General features: G+C 34.8%; 12 protein-coding genes across 12 annotated transcripts; 7 read left to right on the plus strand and 5 right to left on the minus strand.

Annotated features, from left to right (window-relative positions):
• Nucleotides 1-238: 238 nt before the first annotated feature.
• Nucleotides 239-1,942, plus strand: NDAI0C02910 (uncharacterized protein; the record flags this gene model as incomplete). The annotated part of the gene is made up of 1 exon (XM_003669146.1): nt 239-1,942. One exon carries the CDS (start codon nt 239-241, stop codon nt 1,940-1,942), a length of 1,704 nt encoding a protein of 567 aa, XP_003669194.1.
• A 268-nt stretch (nt 1,943-2,210) lies between these two features.
• On the minus strand, nt 2,211-2,819 carry TMA22 (Tma22p; the record flags this gene model as incomplete). Its single annotated transcript, XM_003669147.1, has 1 exon — nt 2,211-2,819. The coding sequence occupies one exon, from the start codon at nt 2,817-2,819 to the stop codon at nt 2,211-2,213; it is 609 nt and encodes a 202-aa protein (XP_003669195.1).
• A 314-nt stretch (nt 2,820-3,133) lies between these two features.
• SKI6 (exosome non-catalytic core subunit SKI6) lies at nt 3,134-3,874 on the minus strand (the record flags this gene model as incomplete). The annotated part of the gene is made up of 1 exon (XM_003669148.1): nt 3,134-3,874. One exon carries the CDS (start codon nt 3,872-3,874, stop codon nt 3,134-3,136), a length of 741 nt encoding a protein of 246 aa, XP_003669196.1.
• A 722-nt stretch (nt 3,875-4,596) lies between these two features.
• On the minus strand, nt 4,597-5,595 carry NDAI0C02940 (type I glyceraldehyde-3-phosphate dehydrogenase; the record flags this gene model as incomplete). The annotated part of the gene is made up of 1 exon (XM_003669149.1): nt 4,597-5,595. One exon carries the CDS (start codon nt 5,593-5,595, stop codon nt 4,597-4,599), a length of 999 nt encoding a protein of 332 aa, XP_003669197.1.
• Nucleotides 5,596-8,047: 2,452 nt separating this feature from the next.
• Nucleotides 8,048-9,877, plus strand: NDAI0C02950 (amino acid permease; the record flags this gene model as incomplete). Its single annotated transcript, XM_003669150.1, has 1 exon — nt 8,048-9,877. One exon carries the CDS (start codon nt 8,048-8,050, stop codon nt 9,875-9,877), a length of 1,830 nt encoding a protein of 609 aa, XP_003669198.1.
• Nucleotides 9,878-10,374: 497 nt separating this feature from the next.
• Nucleotides 10,375-11,283, plus strand: SUI2 (translation initiation factor eIF2 subunit alpha; the record flags this gene model as incomplete). Its single annotated transcript, XM_003669151.1, has 1 exon — nt 10,375-11,283. One exon carries the CDS (start codon nt 10,375-10,377, stop codon nt 11,281-11,283), a length of 909 nt encoding a protein of 302 aa, XP_003669199.1.
• A 739-nt stretch (nt 11,284-12,022) lies between these two features.
• On the plus strand, nt 12,023-13,030 carry MHO1 (Mho1p; the record flags this gene model as incomplete). Its single annotated transcript, XM_003669152.1, has 1 exon — nt 12,023-13,030. One exon carries the CDS (start codon nt 12,023-12,025, stop codon nt 13,028-13,030), a length of 1,008 nt encoding a protein of 335 aa, XP_003669200.1.
• Nucleotides 13,031-13,512: 482 nt separating this feature from the next.
• GPI14 (glycosylphosphatidylinositol-alpha 1,4 mannosyltransferase I) lies at nt 13,513-14,628 on the minus strand (the record flags this gene model as incomplete). The annotated part of the gene is made up of 1 exon (XM_003669153.1): nt 13,513-14,628. The coding sequence occupies one exon, from the start codon at nt 14,626-14,628 to the stop codon at nt 13,513-13,515; it is 1,116 nt and encodes a 371-aa protein (XP_003669201.1).
• Nucleotides 14,629-15,053: 425 nt separating this feature from the next.
• Nucleotides 15,054-15,509, plus strand: NDAI0C02990 (uncharacterized protein; the record flags this gene model as incomplete). The annotated part of the gene is made up of 1 exon (XM_003669154.1): nt 15,054-15,509. One exon carries the CDS (start codon nt 15,054-15,056, stop codon nt 15,507-15,509), a length of 456 nt encoding a protein of 151 aa, XP_003669202.1.
• Nucleotides 15,510-15,826: 317 nt separating this feature from the next.
• CAL4 (Cal4p) lies at nt 15,827-16,702 on the plus strand (the record flags this gene model as incomplete). Its single annotated transcript, XM_003669155.1, has 1 exon — nt 15,827-16,702. One exon carries the CDS (start codon nt 15,827-15,829, stop codon nt 16,700-16,702), a length of 876 nt encoding a protein of 291 aa, XP_003669203.1.
• Nucleotides 16,703-16,992: 290 nt separating this feature from the next.
• Nucleotides 16,993-17,274, plus strand: SPC1 (signal peptidase complex subunit SPC1; the record flags this gene model as incomplete). The annotated part of the gene is made up of 1 exon (XM_003669156.1): nt 16,993-17,274. One exon carries the CDS (start codon nt 16,993-16,995, stop codon nt 17,272-17,274), a length of 282 nt encoding a protein of 93 aa, XP_003669204.1.
• Nucleotides 17,275-17,629: 355 nt separating this feature from the next.
• MET3 (sulfate adenylyltransferase) lies at nt 17,630-19,165 on the minus strand (the record flags this gene model as incomplete). The annotated part of the gene is made up of 1 exon (XM_003669157.1): nt 17,630-19,165. The coding sequence occupies one exon, from the start codon at nt 19,163-19,165 to the stop codon at nt 17,630-17,632; it is 1,536 nt and encodes a 511-aa protein (XP_003669205.1).
• Nucleotides 19,166-20,484: the final 1,319 nt, after the last annotated feature.

Raw genomic sequence — 20,484 nt, forward strand, 5'->3', positions numbered from 1 at the left:
GGCTCTTGTATAACATGAATAATCACTAACACGTGTGTGTATATATGTTAGCCATTCATAGTTCATCATTTAAACACCACTTACTAGCTTAGTCTTGCTCGCAGATTGCTTGATCATCAGATATACAAAGCCTGTAAGGAATAATTACTTTGAACTTATTATTGAACCATAGTTTTTGCGTCGCAAGGGGGGACTTTTTTGTTAGAAAGGAATTAAAACAAACAACAGCATTTTATATATGTCTACAGCTATAAATCAGGAAAGTCATAATACAGGAACGTCTAGTGGTCAAAATCCATCATCAGACCCCTACAATGAACAAGACCTGTCGTCATCTATTTCACATTCTTCATTGTCACCATCTCCATCAACTGAAGATTCAATAGCTCAATTTGATGGTCAACTCCAATATGAAGATAGACAGGGTGACATAACATCCAAGGAAGAAGATAATAGATCACTGCAATCAGATCCTATTCAGGATACAAATACTAGTCCTAAAGAGAACAATACCAGCGCAACACATTCTCACAATAATAAATCTGATAATTCCGGTGCTTTCAATCCAAATGATGAGGATAACGCTTTACAAAGAACAGGTACTAGATATTTTTCTCCAAAATTGAAAAAAGCTAGAAAAGATGTCATTTATAGTTTCATTTTCACTAATGTGGTCTTGGCTATCTTTGCATTCACAATTTTCTCACTTTTCTGGGGTGTGAATTATAAAAATTTTGATCGTGCTCATAAAGTTCAAATATTAGCAGTCATCCAAGATGAAGGTATAACGTCTCCAAATATTTCAACAATTATACCCATTGCAGCTGCTGTACCAACAATAGCAGAAAGTTCCATGGGAACATACCATATTTATAATTCTACTGGATTCATGGATAAATTTAAGTTACAATCGAATGATGAAATTGATGCTAAAGTAATACATGAGGTTTATGGTGAAAAATATTGGTTTGCTATAAATATTAAACCCAATGCTACACAAGCACTTTATGACGCCATAGCTGTTCCAAATGCTCCATCTTTCAACACATCACAATACTTTGAAGCTGTCACTATAACAGCTCGTGATCCGACAAATTATAGACAACTGATATTACCACTCTTACAAGATTTTGAAGCCCGTTACAGTAATTATTATACTTCAACTTATTTCCCACAATTTCTAAATAATTTAACCACATTTAATAACATTACAACTGTTAATATGACCAATATCGCTTTGGCTGGTACAATGAATTTCTATACAAATGATATCAGATCATTCACAGAACGTGTCTTAATTGCACCGTTACTTGTCGGAGTTGCATATTGTTTATTATTAACTTTTTTCCAATTTTTAATTTATTCACAACTGCATCAAGAAGTTTCAGCTCTTTTAAAACCAAATCATATCTTAATTTACAGAAACATCATGCTTTGGTTAACAATGTTCTTCGCATCACTATTTTTCTGTACCGTATCAGCAATTTTCCAAATTGATTTCACTCCTGCATTCGGTAGAGGGGGATTTGTCGTATATTGGATGACCACATGGCTTTTCATGGTAGCTTGTGGTGGTACCAATGAAAATATGGTCAGTATTCTTTTCACTTTATTTGGTCCAAGATTCTTAGGGATTTGGATCTTATCATTCATTATTCTTAATATCACTCCAACGTTTTATCCAATGGTAATGGCAAACGTATTTTACCGTTATGGATACATGATGCCTGTTCATAATGCAATTGACATTTATAGAGTCATATTTTTGGATCTTTCGAAACATAAGATGGGGAGAAATTATGGGTTATTGATTGCATGGATTGCTATGAACGCAGTTGCATTACCATTAGTTTTCAAGTTTTTACTTATGGTGATAACGAGAAGAGAGAAGAAGGAAAAGGAATTAGCTGCAGCAGCCGAGGAAGCAAAGTTAAAGAATTAAAAAAAGAAAAAGGAAATATTGACATAGCATTCTCACTAATCCTTATAAACATTCATTGATATAGTCATTATATATATACATATTATAGATACATACACATATACATACAAATTTTTGATAACTTTACTGATACTACTATGAATGAATCAAACCCTCTATACGATAGAGAAGGACAATATTAGATTAAAGATAGACTATAAAAAGGATATATATATGTTATATGATACTCCATGCGTTATATGCTAGTTTAAAATGACGGCGTTTATTCTTATTTACCGGCAGTATTGGCAGCTCCTTCAGTCGGCTTCTTCTTCCTCTTAGCAGAATCAATGGTTTCTACCTTAACATCTTTTAATCCCTTTTCTTTTAATAGCGAATGTATGTATGCTTCTACTTCCTCTAACACATCACCTTGAACAATAACTTCCTCTTTCTTTTCAGCATTTTTTGAAACGGAACAACCAGTAGCAAACTTTGAAGCAAACGTCTTGGCCAATTTTTTCATATCAATTTCAAAAACTTCTAAACCTGATATAGCAATGATGTACTTCCTCTTTGTTCTTGCTTCTCTCTTAATAATGACTTTAGAAGCTAATTTTTTAGCTAATTCTCGTTGTTCCCTATTTTCTTCTTTAGTTTGTAATTTCAAAAGATCCTTCTCTAGTTTTTCTTCTCTTGCTTCACCAATACTAGATTCAGCTAGTTTCCCAGCAACAATATCAACATCAGCTGCATCAGATTCACCATATAATTTGGTATATAAGTCTGGATGGTTTTCCTTCAACCAAACTTTACAACGTTTCAATTTACCTGTAAATTCACAATATTCAGGGGGGTATGAACACACACCACAGTATACAACTTCTCTTAATGACATTTTCCCACTTATTATATATACTTCTTTGGAGCTGATGATAGGAATTAATAGATTGGAATTGTTGCGTATGGGTAATAGTATTCTCTTGAATATAATTATTCCATTAATAATTTTTTCTTTTTAACATTATTGATAAGATTCAATATGCGATGTACAGATGTTCAAACAAGATCGAACAAAATAAAAATTCATGTTAATTAGCACAAATGACAGATATATTAAATACAATAATTAAATTAAATTAAATATCTAAATTTTTAGAGAATGCCTTCTTAAAGTTTCTTTTTGCAGTATATCTTACAAGTAAAATATTTCTATCTACTAGATGCATTAGCAACTCTTTTCTCAGCATGGCTTCTAAGTTCTTCGTCCATCAAGTCTCTAATCCTATGGGCGCCAGCAATACCTATAGCCAACACTGTCTCCATCCTATCTAACGGAATTTTATCCTCCACTAATAACAATGATAGTTTTTCTGATTTCCCTACAACACCTAACGTGACACTACTCATCGCAGTTTCTTCCAAAGAATTTACATCTAGAAGAGGAGTTGTATCGTATAATCCAACCGATATACCACTAATATAATCGTACATTGCAATCCCTGCATCAATTAAAGCTAACGTAATCCCATTTAATAAACTTCCCATTATCCCTCCATCTTGTTGTAAAACATGAATTTCAATATCAATTAAAGTTCTTGGATATAAATTTAACATAACATTTTTCTCAAATGTTCTAACTAATGCTGTTTGCATCTCTAGGACTCTTCTTTCATTTCTATGACTGGATTTACTTCTTTCAAACTTGGAAAATTGTGTAATATTGACACTAATTCGTAAAAGTGCCTTATTCGTATCTACTTGTGATCGAGATGTTGGTTCCTTTGGACCCTTTACTAGTGTAATAATCTTATTGTTCCCTTGTTCTAAATATGAAGAGCCATCAGAAGCATGAGGATGTGTATTAATTGAACTTTCGAACCTACGTAATTCGTTCCATCGACGGCCATCTAAACGTAAACCTTCAGGTGAATATATTTCTAATCTTGACATTATTTTTTGTTTTGGGAAAAAAGTTCACAACAACGATTAATATAATTCTATATCTTTTTGAAAGAGAAATATCTTCCGTTAACTAAATGGACACCTTGAAAGGTAGTTTAATGAGCCATCTTTCGAATCAAGTCATCCATCGTTCGTTGATAATAGCCTGTAGAAAATTCTACTACTACAACTACTACTACTACTACTACTTTGTTAGCAAATTTTTTGAAAAATTTCATGAGATGAAGTTATTTGGTTACCCGGGGCGGTTCAAACTAAAAACAAATCAGTCACACGATGAAAGGTAATATTATTTTTGGAACTTTACCAGAGAAGAATAATTTCCTAGAAAGTAGGGAACATTACCAACTAAGAAACGGATTAGAAACCTATACGAACTTTCCAAGACCCAATTCACAAACTTAGTCTCCTACTTCGGTGGCTTATTCATTCTCTATGAGGTTATAAAGGGTAACGATACCTCAGCGAAAAGGTTCATATCATTTATTAGAGAGTTCCGAAAATCTCTATCTGAACAGTATTCGTCCAAATAACGTAGCAATCAAAGATAGTATATTATATAAGAGTAATAAAGAATGCCCAGCAATTAAAAAAAAGTTTTAATTGTATTGTGCGTTTCTATTTAGTCATTAAAAAATCTATAGATTGTGCTTATATAGTGGGGTCATAAAATGATGGATCGGACAATAAACTAATCAATAGTTCATCGCTTAGGCCTTGGCAACGTATTCGACCAAGTCGACAACTCTGGTAGAGTAACCGTATTCGTTATCGTACCAAGAGATCAACTTAACGAACTTTGGAGACAATTGAATACCAGCAGAAGCATCAAAGATAGAGGAATGAGAGTCACCTAAGAAATCAGAGGAGACAACAGCGTCTTCAGTGTAACCAACAACACCCTTTAATGGACCTTCAGCAGCAGCCTTGACAACCTTCTTAATTTCATCGTAAGTGGTTTCCTTAGCCAACTTAACAGTCAAATCAACAACAGAGACATCGACAGTTGGGACTCTGAAAGCCATACCGGTCAACTTACCTTGTAATTCAGGTAAGACCTTACCGACAGCCTTAGCAGCACCAGTGGATGATGGGATAATGTTAGCAGAAGCAGTTCTACCACCTCTCCAGTCCTTGTGGGATGGACCGTCAACAGTCTTTTGGGTGGCAGTTTGAGAATGGACAGTGGTCATCAAACCTTCTTCGATACCGAAGTTGTCGTTGATGATCTTGGCCAATGGAGCCAAACAGTTGGTGGTACAGGAAGCGTTAGAGACAATCTTCAAGTCTGGAGTGTATTTGTCTTCGTTAACACCAACAACAAACATTGGAGCAGTGGAAGATGGGGCAGTGATGACGACCTTCTTGGCACCAGCATCCAAATGCTTTTGACAAGTGTCTAATTCCTTGAAGACACCAGTGGAGTCAATAGCAATGTCGATCTTCAAAGAAGCCCATGGTAAGTTGGCTGGGTCTCTTTCTTGGAAGGTGGCAATCTTATGACCATCGATGATGATGTGTTTGTCATCGTGAGAGACTTCACCGTTGTATCTACCGTGAGTGGAATCGTACTTGAACATGTAGGCAGCATAATCGTTAGAGATGAATGGATCGTTGATAGCAGCAACTGTAACATTCTTTCTGGCCATGGCAATTCTTAAGACTAATCTACCGATTCTACCGAAACCGTTAATAGCAACTGTAACCATTTTTATTTGTCTGTTTGTGTGTGAGTTAGTTTGTCTGTGTGTTATGAATGAACTATGTTCTTCTTGGTTATTTGGTGGTTAGAAGTACTAAATTGTGAACCAATAAAAGGAGTGAAAGAAACGAAACATTTTCTTGTAAAAGTAATAACGTTGAAAGGTTTATATATCAAACTTTCTGAGTTGGTAGTGAACCATCATGAAGAGGCATTGTTCGGTGGCATTACGTAAGGCACTAAGGATAAACTATCATTCAATATGATGCTAGTCAACAGAAGTTTCATAACATGATGGTTAAGAACTTAGCCACTACAATATGTACGTTCAAGTCAGGAAGCAAAATAAAGTTTAGCGGAAGGTGCTGGTTATCCATACGCAAAAAGGTCAGTTGTTGCAACTTCAACGTCAATTTGATAGTCCACATGGGTTCGATTACGTAACCAGAGGGGACACACGACGAACGAAACGCGTGATATTTCCGGAGTTTCAGAGGGAACTTCCAAAATCTCGCGTGATAGGAAGTATACTATACTTTGAATAATTATTAACCATAGCTAATTGTAAATCCACGTCAAATTTTTTTAATAACCACATTTAATACCTGTAACAATGCCCTCCAAAAAACTAGCAACCTTGTATAATGATACAGAAACAAGCAATATTGAATCAAACTTCTGTTTTTTTCCAAGCTCTTTGATGAAGATCCTTCTCAAGAGAACCCGCCTGCTTTGTAACGTAAACTTTCGGCTGTATTCTGTATAAAACTCTTAAATTAAAATATCATGTCTATGTAAATTATGTGTAGTGCTAACGTAAAGATAAGGTCTGAAAGAAAATTCGTTCTTCATTCCTGTAACCTTTAACAGTCCAGAATACTACCCTAAATTTGAGTATTTTCAATTTTTCTGGCTTAAGTCAACATTGGTTCTGTATGGTCCAAAAACTGGTCCAACACCTGTTACACCTGAGTAGAACAATCGTTTCCCAGGTTATGAAATGCCAGATCAGCTGAAAAATAGAATAGAATACTCCAGAATAGTTTTAGAAACTTCCTCCGAGGAGCTACGCAAAATTGTATTTCGGGGTCATAGTTGTTCAGATAGGTGAAAGAAGTGTATTATTAAACTCAACAATATGTAGCAACCCGCACGTGCTATGTACGGACTCATTACATTTACTTGTCTGACCTTGCACACGCAGGAAGATGTTTATATACAGTTGAAAAAGGATATGAACTAGTAGCCTTAGGAGTTGACATCACAGAAGCTGCGAGAGGGTGAGTTCGGTCCATATTCTGAAGATGATTAGCAAAGAAGGACATAAGTTTTCAAATAAAGAATATAAAAAAGTATTGGTATTCGAAATAGGTAATAGCGACTATGTATTATTGCCTTGAGAATTCGATAGGATGTAGCTGGTTTTGGTTTTATAGAGCAGTTGTATACTTGGTAAAGCTCTTCAAAGACACGTGCGCCGTCGAACGGAGGAACTCATGTCGTTATGTTACCTTATGGAACAGAAAAAAAATATTAACTATTTGAAAAACAATCTGTATATTCCTATACCAAAATTTGGGATATTATTGGAATTGAATAAGTAATGCTACTGAACAGACTTGAATCCTTACAAATATTGCCTCACCGGATATCTTACAGAAGATTTTTTTAACTAAGACAGGTTTCGTTCTCCTCCAATATCTCGGAAGTGAATTCTACCCAGTAAGGCTTGGTTGAAGCCAGCGACATGAACCATAAAATAATTGGAAAAACAATTTGGTAGAAGGGGTTTTCCCTTAATTATATAAGCGACGTCTTCTTCTATAAGGTAACGTACTATTATAATTGATTATTGTTTTAAGGGTACGTGACAGTGACACCTATCCGCGTTGAACTTTCTTTGATTGCGGGTAAGTCACGAGATATTTTACTCCATTGAAAAATGACTCTTTCCGTTCATTTCATATCCTCTTTTTTTGGACGATAATATTAATGCGTTTAAAAATTATTAATTTAAGAAAATTCAAGAAGCCCGTCGGGCGAACAAAACTGAATTTTTCACTTTAACCCGATGAAAAATTTTGTTAGTCTATTAGCCTTAAGAGTTTACTCCCCACACATTACATTATCAAGTCTTCTCGAAGCTCTAATTTCAAGATCTGGAAAATCTATACGTACAAACTTTACATTGTAAACACATTCCTATCAGTTGTCTATCCTTGATATTCTTCATATTTTACTAAAGAAAGCATTGGACGTAGCTTACGTTACATACTGACCTACCCCATAAATCTTTTGACAGATAGATAGAAACCGCTATTGGCATATTTGACAAGAGAGAAAATAATCATAGCAAATATATTTATTTCATTTTTTCATCCCCTCAAGAACTTAATATTTTTTTCTTTTTTAATCACAATTGCAGGGACATAATTACTAATCGAAACAACTAGAAAAAAATGACTAAAAAAAGTCCTCTAAATAAAGCTTACTGGTCAGACATGATTGACGGTTTCAAATCCACTCCAGATGACGCACATTCAGAACAAGAAGGAGAAACCTCCTTCTCAAATATAAGGTCTTTTACATCATCTCCAATACCAGAGAAATCTTCAGACAACATGACAACATATGTAACTGACTCAAAGACTAAAGAAGGAGGTTCAGAAAAGAATATTGAAACAACACCGTCTGAACAATTCTCAATTGCCAAAGAGGATATAAATGAAAACCTAAATAAAGATCTATCAATCCGTCACTTAATTACCCTAGCAGTCGGTGGGTCCATCGGGGTTGGTTTATTCGTCAATTCCGGTGCTGCATTAGCATCAGGAGGTCCAGCATCATTAGTCATAGATTGGGTTATTATCAGTACATGTTTATTTACAGTCATTAATGCATTAGGTGAACTAGCAGCAGCATATCCCGTAGTTGGTGGTTTCAATGTCTATATCACTAGATTCGTCGATCCATCTGTTGCATTCGCTATTAATTTGAATTACTTAGCGCAATGGTTAGTCCTTTTACCTTTGGAATTAGTGGCTGCATCAATAACCATCAAATATTGGAATGATACAATTAATTCAGATGCTTGGGTCGCCATCTTCTATTCCGTTATCGCATTAGCTAATATGTTAGATGTCAAATCATTCGGTGAAACAGAATTTGTCTTGTCAATGGTTAAGATTCTAGCAATTATTGGATTTACAATTCTAGGGATTGTATTGGCTTGTGGTGGTGGCCCTCAAGGGGGCTTCTTAGGTGGTCATTATTGGCATGATCCTGGTTCATTTGTTGGAGATAAACCAGGAACCCAGTTTAAAGGTTTATGTTCAGTATTCGTTACGGCAGCGTTTTCCTATTCTGGTATTGAATTGACAGCTGTCTCTGCTGCTGAAAGTAAAGATCCAAGAAAGACCATCCCAAAAGCTACCAAGAGAACATTTTGGTTAGTCACTGCATCTTATGTCACTATTTTAACAATCATCGGTTGTTTGGTACCATTTGATGATCCAAGATTATTAAACGGTTCAAGTTCAGTTGATGCAGCAGCATCACCATTAGTTATTTCTATCAAAAATGCTGGTATTAAAGGTCTAGATTCTTTAATGAATGCCATTATTTTAATATCTATTGTTTCTGTGGCTAATAGTGCAGTGTATGCCTGTTCAAGGTGTATGGTTTCCATGGCTCATATTGGGAACTTACCAAAAGTTTTAAGTCGTGTTGATAAAAGAGGTAGACCTGTCAATGCTATTCTATCCACATTATTCTTCGGTCTTCTATCTTTTATTGCTGCAAGCGATAAACAAGCAGAAGTTTTCACTTGGTTAAGTGCATTATCCGGGTTATCTACAATTTTTTGTTGGATGGCTATTAACTATTCTCATATTAGATTCCGTGCTGCTATGAAAGTCCAAAATAAAACTTTAGATGAATTACCATACCTATCACAATGTGGTGTTATAGGTTCCTGGTATGGTGTGATTGTATTATTTTTAGTCTTGGTTGCATCCTTTTGGACCTCATTGTTTCCACTAGGAAGTGGTACAGCAGATGTCACATCTTTCTTCGAAGGTTATTTATCTTTACCAATTTTAATTGCTTGTTACGTTGGCCATAAGTTATACGTAAGAAATTTGCAAGTACTTGTTAAATTAGAGGATATGGACCTTGAAACAGGAAGAAAACACATAGACGCACATGAACACAGGGCTGAAATCCTGGCAGAAAAGGCAGCATTATCACAAAAATCATTCATTAAAAGATTCTGGCATGTTTGGTGTTGAAAGATCTTCATAATATCATCAGCCGGTTTACTAGCATTCAATGTAGACGGGCGACTTAATCTAATACAATTTTTCACACGTTGTGGTGACAAACATTGTTATATTATATATTTAATTTTTTTATAAATGTACTTGTATACAAACTAAAGAGATAACACATTCACATCGATGCAACTTAGCTAAGCGCAAATAGGAATCAACTGGTGATAAAGAGGAGATATCATCATCATATTATTGTTAATTGTCAAAGGGCTACTTAAGAATATGCCATTTATTAAAGACATCTTTTCTTGTTTGCCCGTTACCCTACGGTGTTGTTTTGTATGACAGAAAATGGAAAAAAATTTCGGACAAAGAAATAATTTTCTTATCATCAAAGTAAATGTAGAAAAAACTATAGAAGAGAAGAGAAAAGGTCTTTAATGAAGAAAGAAAGGTGAAGAGGAGGCCAAATTTCAAAGCAACCCAAGGAATATATAGAACCACAAGAGAAAAGAATGTCTACTAACCAGTGCAGATTTTATGAGAACAAGTTCCCAGAAGTCGATGACATTGTTATGGTGAACGTCCAACAGATTGCCGAAATGGGTGCATATGTTAAGTTATTAGAATATGACAACATTGAAGGTATGATCTTATTGAGTGAACTGTCTCGTAGACGTATTAGATCCATCCAAAAATTGATTCGTGTTGGTAAGAATGATGTTGCTGTTGTTCTTCGTGTTGATAAAGAAAAGGGTTACATCGATTTATCTAAGCGTCGTGTCTCCTCTGAAGATATTATTAATTGTGAAGAAAAATATCAAAAATCAAAAGCTGTCCATTCTATCTTGAGATTCTGTGCTGAAAAATTTCAAATCCCTTTAGAAGATTTGTACAAGACTATTGCTTGGCCATTAAGTCGAAAATACGGTCATGCATACGAGGCCTTCAAATTATCTATCATTGATGATACCGTCTGGGAAGGTATTGAACCACCATCTAAAGAAATCTTTGATGAATTGAAAGTTTATATTTCCAAGAGGTTGACTCCTCAAGCTGTAAAGATTAGAGCCGATGTCGAAGTGTCTTGTTTCGGTTATGAAGGTATTGACGCTATCAAAGAAGCTTTGAAAGCTGCTGAAGATATGTCTACTGAACAACTAGAAATTAAAGTTAAATTAGTTGCTGCTCCATTATATGTTTTAACCACTCAAGCTTTGGATAAAGATCAAGGTGTTCAAAAATTACAAGACGCTATTGAAAAGATCGAAGAAGTTATTAACAAATATGGTGGTGTTTGTAATATTACTATGCCACCAAAGGCTGTTACAGCTACTGAAGATGCCGAATTACAAGCTTTATTAGAAAGTAAGGAATTAGATAACAGGTCTGACTCAGAAGATGAAGATGATGACTCAGATTGAGTGTACCTTTTACCCTCAAATAAAAATAAAATAAAAAAGTAATAAATGAAATGTACTAATAGCTAATATTACTTTTACCAATATATATAAGTGTATATTTAAATTTATTTATCTATTTTATATACCCAAAGCTCGTATCCATAACCGTAGATTCAAAGAAAGACCTTTGCACATGCTGAATGGTTCTCAAGTTTCATTGCTATATTTACGTTTGAGTTTATTGAGAGTCATTCATATAAACGTCCGATTTTACTCCTCATCTTGCACTTCATTCTACAAAAATTGAACATTATTTTATTCATCTAAAATTCATTCATTCCCTCATTCAGTTGTCGATCATTCATCATTGATTACCCTCACCCTCACCTTCTCGTTTTGTTCCTACGTACATATGGTGTAAAACGGCTTCTAACACCCCTGTTAATCCCGAAAACAATTTTTAAGGAAAAGGCACTTAACGTTCGTTAACTTTAATTATGATGATTTGATTTTTGCACGTACGTAGTTTACAGAAGGGGAGGCAGAAATAACAAGTATTTTCTCTGGTACAAAGAAGAAACTGGAAACTATATAAACCATGGAGGGGGCCAAGTCAAGTAAAGCTTTTACTTCTTCAATTCTCTTGCTTCTTTCAAGCACTGCCCACATCTAAGATACCAAACCATACTCACTCACTAAACAAAACAAACAAAACAAAGTCAGATACACAAGTAAAATTTCTTAGACTATAAAGATCATCATGTCATTAAGTCGTCCTGCAACTCATGCCGGTTCGTGGTATTCAAGAAATGCCGCTGAATTATCAAGTCAACTACAAACGTACCTTAATAATAGTAAAAAACCAATAGTGAAAAATTCAAGAATAATTATATCTCCTCATGCAGGATATAGGTATTGTGGTTCTACCATGGCTTACTCTTATGCATCTTTAGATTTAAACGAAAACATCAAGAGAATCTTCATATTGGGACCATCTCATCATATTTTCTTTAGCAATGAAATCTTTGTCAGTGCGTTTGATTCGATCTCTACACCCTTAGGGGATTTGAAGGTAGATAAGGATTTATGCTCTAAATTGGTTAGAAAGAAAATATCTGGGAAGAAAATATTTTCTTTTATGAATCAAGATGTTGATACTGATGAGCATTCATTAGAAATGCAATTTTCAATGTTGGTTCAAACCCTAAATTGGAGGAAAGTTCCACTAGATAATGTGAAAGTGATCCCAATGATGGTATCACATAACACTAAGGAATTTGATATGTCTGTTGGTAAAATATTATCCGAATATTTAAATGATCCTTCAAATTTATTTATAATAAGTAGTGATTTTTGTCATTGGGGAAGAAGATTTGAATATACAGGATATGTGGGGAGTGAAGATGAATTGAAAGAAGCAACGGAAGAAGAAACTGAAATTGAAATGTTAACTTCCAGAAGTAAGTTAAAACATCATCAAATCCCAATTTGGAAATCTATTGAAATTTTAGACAAACATGCAATGAGAACATTAAGTGATACGCAAAATTCAGATAGATATGATGCATGGAAACAATATTTAGAAATTACAGGCAATACAATATGTGGAGAAAGACCCATAGGCGTTGTTTTAGCAGCATTAGCATATCTTCCAGAAAATAGCAAGGTGACTTTTGAATGGCCTCATTATTCTCAAAGTTCACAAGTCCAGAGTTTGGAGGAAAGTAGTGTCAGTTACACCTCTGGTTACGTAACTATACAATTGTAAGAATAATACGGTTCACCGTATGATCCGTTTTTATAATATTGTAATTCTATTTTAGGTCTATTATCTATAAAATGTCACTACCACCAAGTTTAAGGAGACTTCAAAAGAAAAGCAAATCATATGACAGATAAGGAAAGAAGGTATAGTAATTTAGTTGTACTTAAAGTTTATTTGCTTTGACTTCCAAATACGGCCTAAATAGCGCACACGATGGCGGCTAAAAAATTTCTGGTATGTATGTAAACTTTTAGTGTATAAAGTATTAATATTATCGGTCTACCAGTATAGTGCATAAATGTAGTACTTGTTTGTATATAGGAGAGCTATCCAATATAAATATAGGATGCTGTTATGGGTATATCATAGAGGAAACTACCAAATTGAAGTTAATGCGTGTTTAAGTCTGGGCATTACATGCAACTCAACATCAATGTATAAAATAACTTCTATAACATTATATATGGAAGTTAAGTTTTTAGAATCTATTTTATTTTCTTCCTTTCTTCACAATTACATGTATCGATTGGAATTTCCTTTGCATCGGATATAAATTGTCCTAAGATCCAAACATTTCCAATGAAGAATGAAACAGCTCCAAAAAATATTCCAGGATAGAAGGCATTCTTACCTTCAAACTCTAAATAATAACCTTGACTTAACCAAAATGCTTGAGTGAGAACCCAAACGAAAAGCATCATGATTCCTTTCTTGCCGGTTATAGTGGTTCTTGAAAGAACAATGGGTAGGAAAACCAGGTACCATATAAAATACTGTGAAGTACAAACTTTGTTAAATATAACAAATGCAAATGTTTGCAAGAATATGACGTTAACTAGATTCATGAAAGTTGCATTTATCCATTCTAGGTAAGATAATGGAAAGACAATTAATAATTGAGGAAGAAAAGCCATCTTTGATAAATAAGAGATAGAATCAGCATCTTTGGCGGAATCGTAGTATAGTAGCATATTCCATAAGGAAAAATTATGTCTATGGTCTGTTCGATAGAGGTGGTAAAAATACGCTTGGTCCAAGAATTCGTAGCCATATATGTAATACATGATAAATCCTAGCAAAATAATTGTCATTAATGTAGATACACCAACAACAAATAAGTCTTTGAATCTTTTTGAGACAGTTTGATTTTTATTTGATCCACTGTCATTATAAAAGATATAGATTGCCATTGAAGAACAATAAATGATTGGATATATCTTAAAATGGATAGATAAACCATAAATTACGCCGGCAAGCCAATAATGGCCTTCTTGCAGATAATATAGAGATAGCATGATGAAGAAACATAAAAGACTCTCCGCGTTTCCACGAGTGCTAATTGTAATAACCATTGGGTTCAATAACCAAATACTGCCCAAAAAAGTCAGTTTTAAGTCAGAGATATCAGGTATCAACTTTCTTAATATTCTTAATAGCAAGATGCCCGTTAATAGGTCATATATGACGAAGAATAACTTACCGAGATGGAACCAACCAAAATAGTGATTAGGAACCAGTAACCAACTCAATAATGGAGTATATCTATAAGTATCTCGCTGATAAGGTGAGCCATTGACGAACTGACTAGATTTAGAACCCATCAATTGTTTGTACACATAACCTGCAGCGTCGTGGAAAACAAAATAATCGATGTCTGTATATCTGACTGTGTAATGCGCATCTTGGTAGATGCCATAAAAGAAAAAATGGCACGTAAACCTGCGGATAATATCAACAATTGGCCCTCTTTAAGCATTTGTAGGAGCTTGTAATCGGTCTTGTTATCTCGAGATCTTGTCATATATGTCGTTCCATTTCGATACATGCATTTTTTGCATAGTGTAACGTCTTAAATATTTGCAGAATGGTCTAACATAGCGCTGGTTCGGACTCTTAAATAATATAACGACAATGTTCATACAGTTTGCATAAGTCTATAATTCTACATATATACAAGAAAGGCCTTTCTATATGTAACATCGAATGAATAAACTATCGACAGAGTAGTTGATTATAATAGTTTGTTATGTCCGAAGAACTAACTTTAAATGAATTAGTAGAGCATATTACCAAGAATAAGCCTGTGCCAAATATAGTTCATGTAGACGATATTGTGCTAGGTGAAGAGTTAACCACAATATCTATAATGGCCCCACGGGCAAAGCCATGGGAAACAGCATGTACACATTCTCCAAAGAATATACAACCAGATGATAATAATGGGGGAAGCACTACGCTAGATGCTGTAACATATAATGCTGAAGATTTCGAAGATCTAACAAGATACTATGATTTGGAATCTCGATATGTGGCCTCGTTACAAAAAGAAACCGACGCAGAGCTTCCAGATAGAACTAAAAAAAGAATGAGAATTAAGTTAAATGTTGGTAATTTCTTTCTAAATAATTTTAAAGTGCATATAATGATGTATAACAGTCCAGTTCCTTCCCGAACAATGTACCAAGTGACTATAGATCATTAAAGGAAGGGAAGGCAAAAAGTAGTCTATGTACGGTTTTTAAATATATTCATATTCTTTAAAGTTTTCAGTAAGTTATGGAAGATCCATACATACGTACTGGCCTTGGTTATAAGTTTCTTTAAACTTCTAAGAACCTGGCTTATGGCCTTTTCGTGACACTTGCCAGATCCTTCATACTAAAAAAATACAGGAAATTGAACTGTTTATACAACAAAGAGATATAGCTAAGAACCAAACCAAAAACTAGTTAGGAAGAAGAATGAACTTAGAGCATCAAAAGTGAAGCAAACTAAACAATATTACATCCTGGACTCCTCATGAAAAGAAGTAAAGAGACAAAGAAAGATGCTTCAACATTTCCACGCAAAGAAGATGAAAACTCATCGCCTGATTCGACGCGAAAGAACCCAAATAAAGATGAACGTGTCCCTCAAGAGAAATTTGTAAAGATACTTAATCAAATTGTTCCTTTTATATTACATACCTCCTATTATATGACCGATTTGGTATATACATTGTATTACGTCATGAATTGTGAAGTAGAAAAATGGCCAAAAAGCACAGAGGAAAAACAACATTTATTACAATTAAAAAATGGATTGAGTACTTTAGTAGTTGACCTAAGAAATAATTTCAGGGCATTGTTAGATGAGTCTGATATTGATGAAGGAGAAACACTTATTATTTTGAGAGGTCTCATAAATAAAGATATCATATATATACTCTACCAAGTGAACGACATCCTAAAGACAGAGTTACTGTTGTTTCAGAAGAAACAATCGCTCATGTTTACTGAAAGTGGTGATCAAATAGAAAAAAACGAACAAGGTATAAATGAGCAGAAAGATACAAATTATGGCGGCTTAATCCTGCAACTGCAGAATTGTTTTATTGGTTTCGGTAATCTGATGAATTTTATTAGAAAGATACCGCTGCAAAATAAGTATGGAGTTACCAAGTTCCAATTAGATGTGTTAATCAATGTAATAGATACTGATTTGTTACCAGGTTGGGAAGTCCAGTTGGATCTTTTGAACTGTAAGTTATTTAACGATCTGGCGCTTAACAAAGACGTCGTCCGATTGTATAGAGAGAAAACAGGAGACAATACTCCTGACCTGACACAAGGAGAAGCCTTCGGAAATTTTATTGGCTGGCTTAAAGATGAAATCATAGGTGATTTTGTTTTCTAAGAGAAGGAATTTAAACACCGTAACTTCTATATATTGTGACCACTTTTCATTGAAGTTCTTCCAAATGATTTTTCGAAAAACTGCTCAGGCGGACAGGGTGATACCCGAAACGAAGTGCAGTCTAAATTTAACAAACCGTTAATAACAACATAGTTTAAAGACTTCTTTACTTTACTTAACTTCATCAACTTGTACTTTATAAATATATAGAATTAGAGAAGATTGTGGAGCAATAGATATTGAGCGAATACTGTTAACCTACCAATTCAATTACACCACTTAGAAAATAGATGTCCGAACTACTGCAAGAATTACAAAAGTTTTTAATCTTATCGATCGATTTTCCAAGCCAAAGAAAAACAGCATTGTTACAAAGAAATATTCTGATAATTGGGGGTATTATCTCATGTATTGTTGGATTTCAAACTGGCTCACTTAGTTTGTTAATGGGATGCTACGGTGTAGCTTATCTGATTACCGTGTTAGTTGTCGTACCCGCGTACCCCTGCTTCAATAAGCAAAAGCTACAATGGGTACAACCCAAATTAACATCGATTGAAATCAACAAATGAATGTATTCACTTTTTGATTTACCAATATATTACCCGTGATTATGAACAGAAAGTTCTAGTGGAATAGTGCACTAACTAATCTCTATCATTAACCCTTTATGCCGATAACAGATTGGAATGAAGGCTTATAAACGTACTTCATCAAAATTGCATTATTGCATGAATTCGACATGTACTTTTCAGTTCCGCTTAAAAAAATCAACTACGTAGAAGTTCGGTACTTCGCACGAAAACTTCTATTCTTTCCAATTTTCTAATTTTTATCATTACTTTTTGTCTATATACATCATTAATTAATACATACCATCTTTTAAAATACTAAAAAAATAATCAGTTTTTAAAATCTCATCATTGCTTAGAAAACTAAGAAACCATTGTCTTCCAAGAACAAAACGACTTTTTGAACGATGTGGAAGATAGATTCATCAGCAGCTTCTAATTTAATATCAGAGTCAGCGGAAGTACCTAAATGGTAAACGTTATTGCTTGCACCATAAGAATAGTTATCAATGCTCCATTGGTTTGGAACGATTAAACCAGAACCACCTTGGATAAAATCAGGAATTAGTTCCAATAGTTTACCATTATTCTCGTGTTCAAAAACTTTATAATGTCTACCACCACCAAATTGTAGGAAAGTGGATAGTAAAGCAATTGACAATTGACCACGCGCAACGTTCAAAGAATCGCTTAATACAATAGCAAACCCTTGCTTTGGTCTTGGTGGATTTGATTCCCTCAAGATTTTAACAACTTCAGGATATGAGAACCATTCTGGGATTTCACCACCAACTCTCAATCTTTTCCTTAATTCAGTACCAGAAATATTCAAAGTTCTAGTCTTAGTAGTATCAATTTCATCAATTGGAGCATAACGATCTTCATCTGGTAAGTAAGTAACCATTCTAAATGGAACGACTTGTATGTCTAATTCATGCTTGTATGATTCAACTAATTCTTGAGCATCATATGGACCATAGAAATCAACACCTTTAGAGTTAGAACCTGGACCTGCATGATCTCTACCAACAATAAAGTGAGTAGCCCCATAGTTCTTTCTAATGATTGCGTGCCAGACAGCTTCTCTATCACCACCCATTCTCATAGCCAATGGTAATAAAGATAAGAAGGCGATACCATTTGGATAACGTTTGATAATTTCTTGGTAAACACGTACACGTGTATGATGGTCAATATCACCTGGTTTGGTTAACCCCACAACAGGATGGATCAAGACTTTAGCGTTAGTTTCTCTTGCAGCTCTAACTGTTAATTCTCTATGAGCTCTGTGCATTGGATTACGAGTTTGAAAGGCAACAACACGATCCCATTGTCTAGATTGGAATTCCAATCTTAATTGAGCTGGAGTCTTACGAAGACCTGGGTAGTCATAATGTTGTGGCAATTGGATGGCTTCCAAAGAACCACCGATGTAATAGTCACCAGCAATGTTATTTAAATAACGAATAGCTGGATGCTCTGGATCACCTCTAAATACATTCTTAGCTTCTAATTGTTTGTCTGGTTTGTAAACATCAGCTACCGTTAAGATGGCAATTGGGATTTCATTATCTTGTAAAAGTAAGATTCTTGAATTGGATGAAACTGAAGAGGCGAATTTTTCGTCGACATCTAAGGTAATTGGCATAGTCCATAGAGTACCGTCAGCTAATCTAGAATTGTTGACGACACCTAGATAATCCTTTTCATTCAAGAACCCTGTTAATGGAGAGAAACCACCGTTCAAGATCAATTCAATATCACAGATTTGTCTCGCAGTAAGAGACCATTGGGTTAATTTACCTTTTTGAACTTCTTTTAATAGAGCGTCTTTCTTAGATGCATCTCTAGCGATCAAATCTTGTAATATACCACCGTGTGGAGCAGGCATTTTTCTAGTTTCTTTTAGATGTGTAATTATATCTGGATCTTACAGTTCCTGAGCAATTCAGAAAAACAGTTGCAAGAAGAACATTTCAATATAAGGTGATCATGTTAATTGATCTGATTTTGTTGCTTTTATACAAGATGAAAGTAATGATTCATTTCGAGGCCTCTGTATAATGCTACTTCACAAACGTACGCATTCATATTTTTTCATCATAGTTCTGAACAATGTTTCTTAATGAAATCGAGAAAAGTGTGAATACAAATATAATTAAATCCTTATGGTGATTACAACTTTTAAATTTACTGGCATGCTTCCACAATTGTGGCTTTTACGTAATCCCCGTCTCAAGTTTTAAAAGATCTCGACTAAAATCGTTACCCGGTGAAAAGTAAAAAGATCCAAAAACGCCCACGATGGGGGTACGGATGTTCGATTCTCAAGGCTTCCGGTGTACGGAACTATTCGAAACCGAATTCAAAACTCAAATCCAAAATACACGTTTTTCGCGGCACGGAACTCCTTCCCATAGTTTTTTTTTCCAAATCACGCCAGCGTTTTCGTCTCGAGGGAAAATAGTGCGCACGTTCCCATTTCTCGATTTGGGAAATACTCCGCGTTTTTTACCAGGCAAAAAGTCCACCTCGGCGGCTAGTTCAACTTATTTTGTCAGGTAGTACCCAACTTTGTGAAGACTATCTTTAAGGTGCGACCTTCGAGGTTAATACGTAGTATGACTTTACGTAGGATCTCTTTGACACCTTTCGACTCGAAGTTTCGAGAGTTTCACATACGTATGATCATGTTGCAAAACTCAACGAGTTGCTTTGATAGTCCACCCACGTAATGCGTTTTACGTTCGTATGTGGATTATCATATCATACCATATCGGCCCATATGGTTATAATTTTAGGGGAAGTAGGCTGCACCTTGGTTCACTACCAACTCAGAAAGTTTGATATATAAACCTTTCAACGTTATTACTTTTACAAGAAAATGTTTCGTTTCTTTCACTCCTTTTATTGGTTCACAATTTAGTACTTCTAACCACCAAATAACCAAGAAGAACATAGTTCATTCATAACACACAAACAAACTAACTCACACACAAACAGACAAATAAAAATGGTTACAGTTGCTATTAACGGTTTCGGTAGAATCGGTAGATTAGTCTTAAGAATTGCCATGGCCAGAAAGAATGTTACAGTTGCTGCTATCAACGATCCATTCATCTCTAACGATTATGCTGCCTACATGTTCAAGTACGATTCCACTCACGGTAGATACAACGGTGAAGTCTCTCACGATGAACAACACATCAT

The sequence above is a fragment of the Naumovozyma dairenensis genome, chromosome 3, assembly GCF_000227115.2.
Source record: "Naumovozyma dairenensis CBS 421 chromosome 3, complete genome".
Taxonomy (NCBI): domain Eukaryota; kingdom Fungi; phylum Ascomycota; class Saccharomycetes; order Saccharomycetales; family Saccharomycetaceae; genus Naumovozyma; species Naumovozyma dairenensis.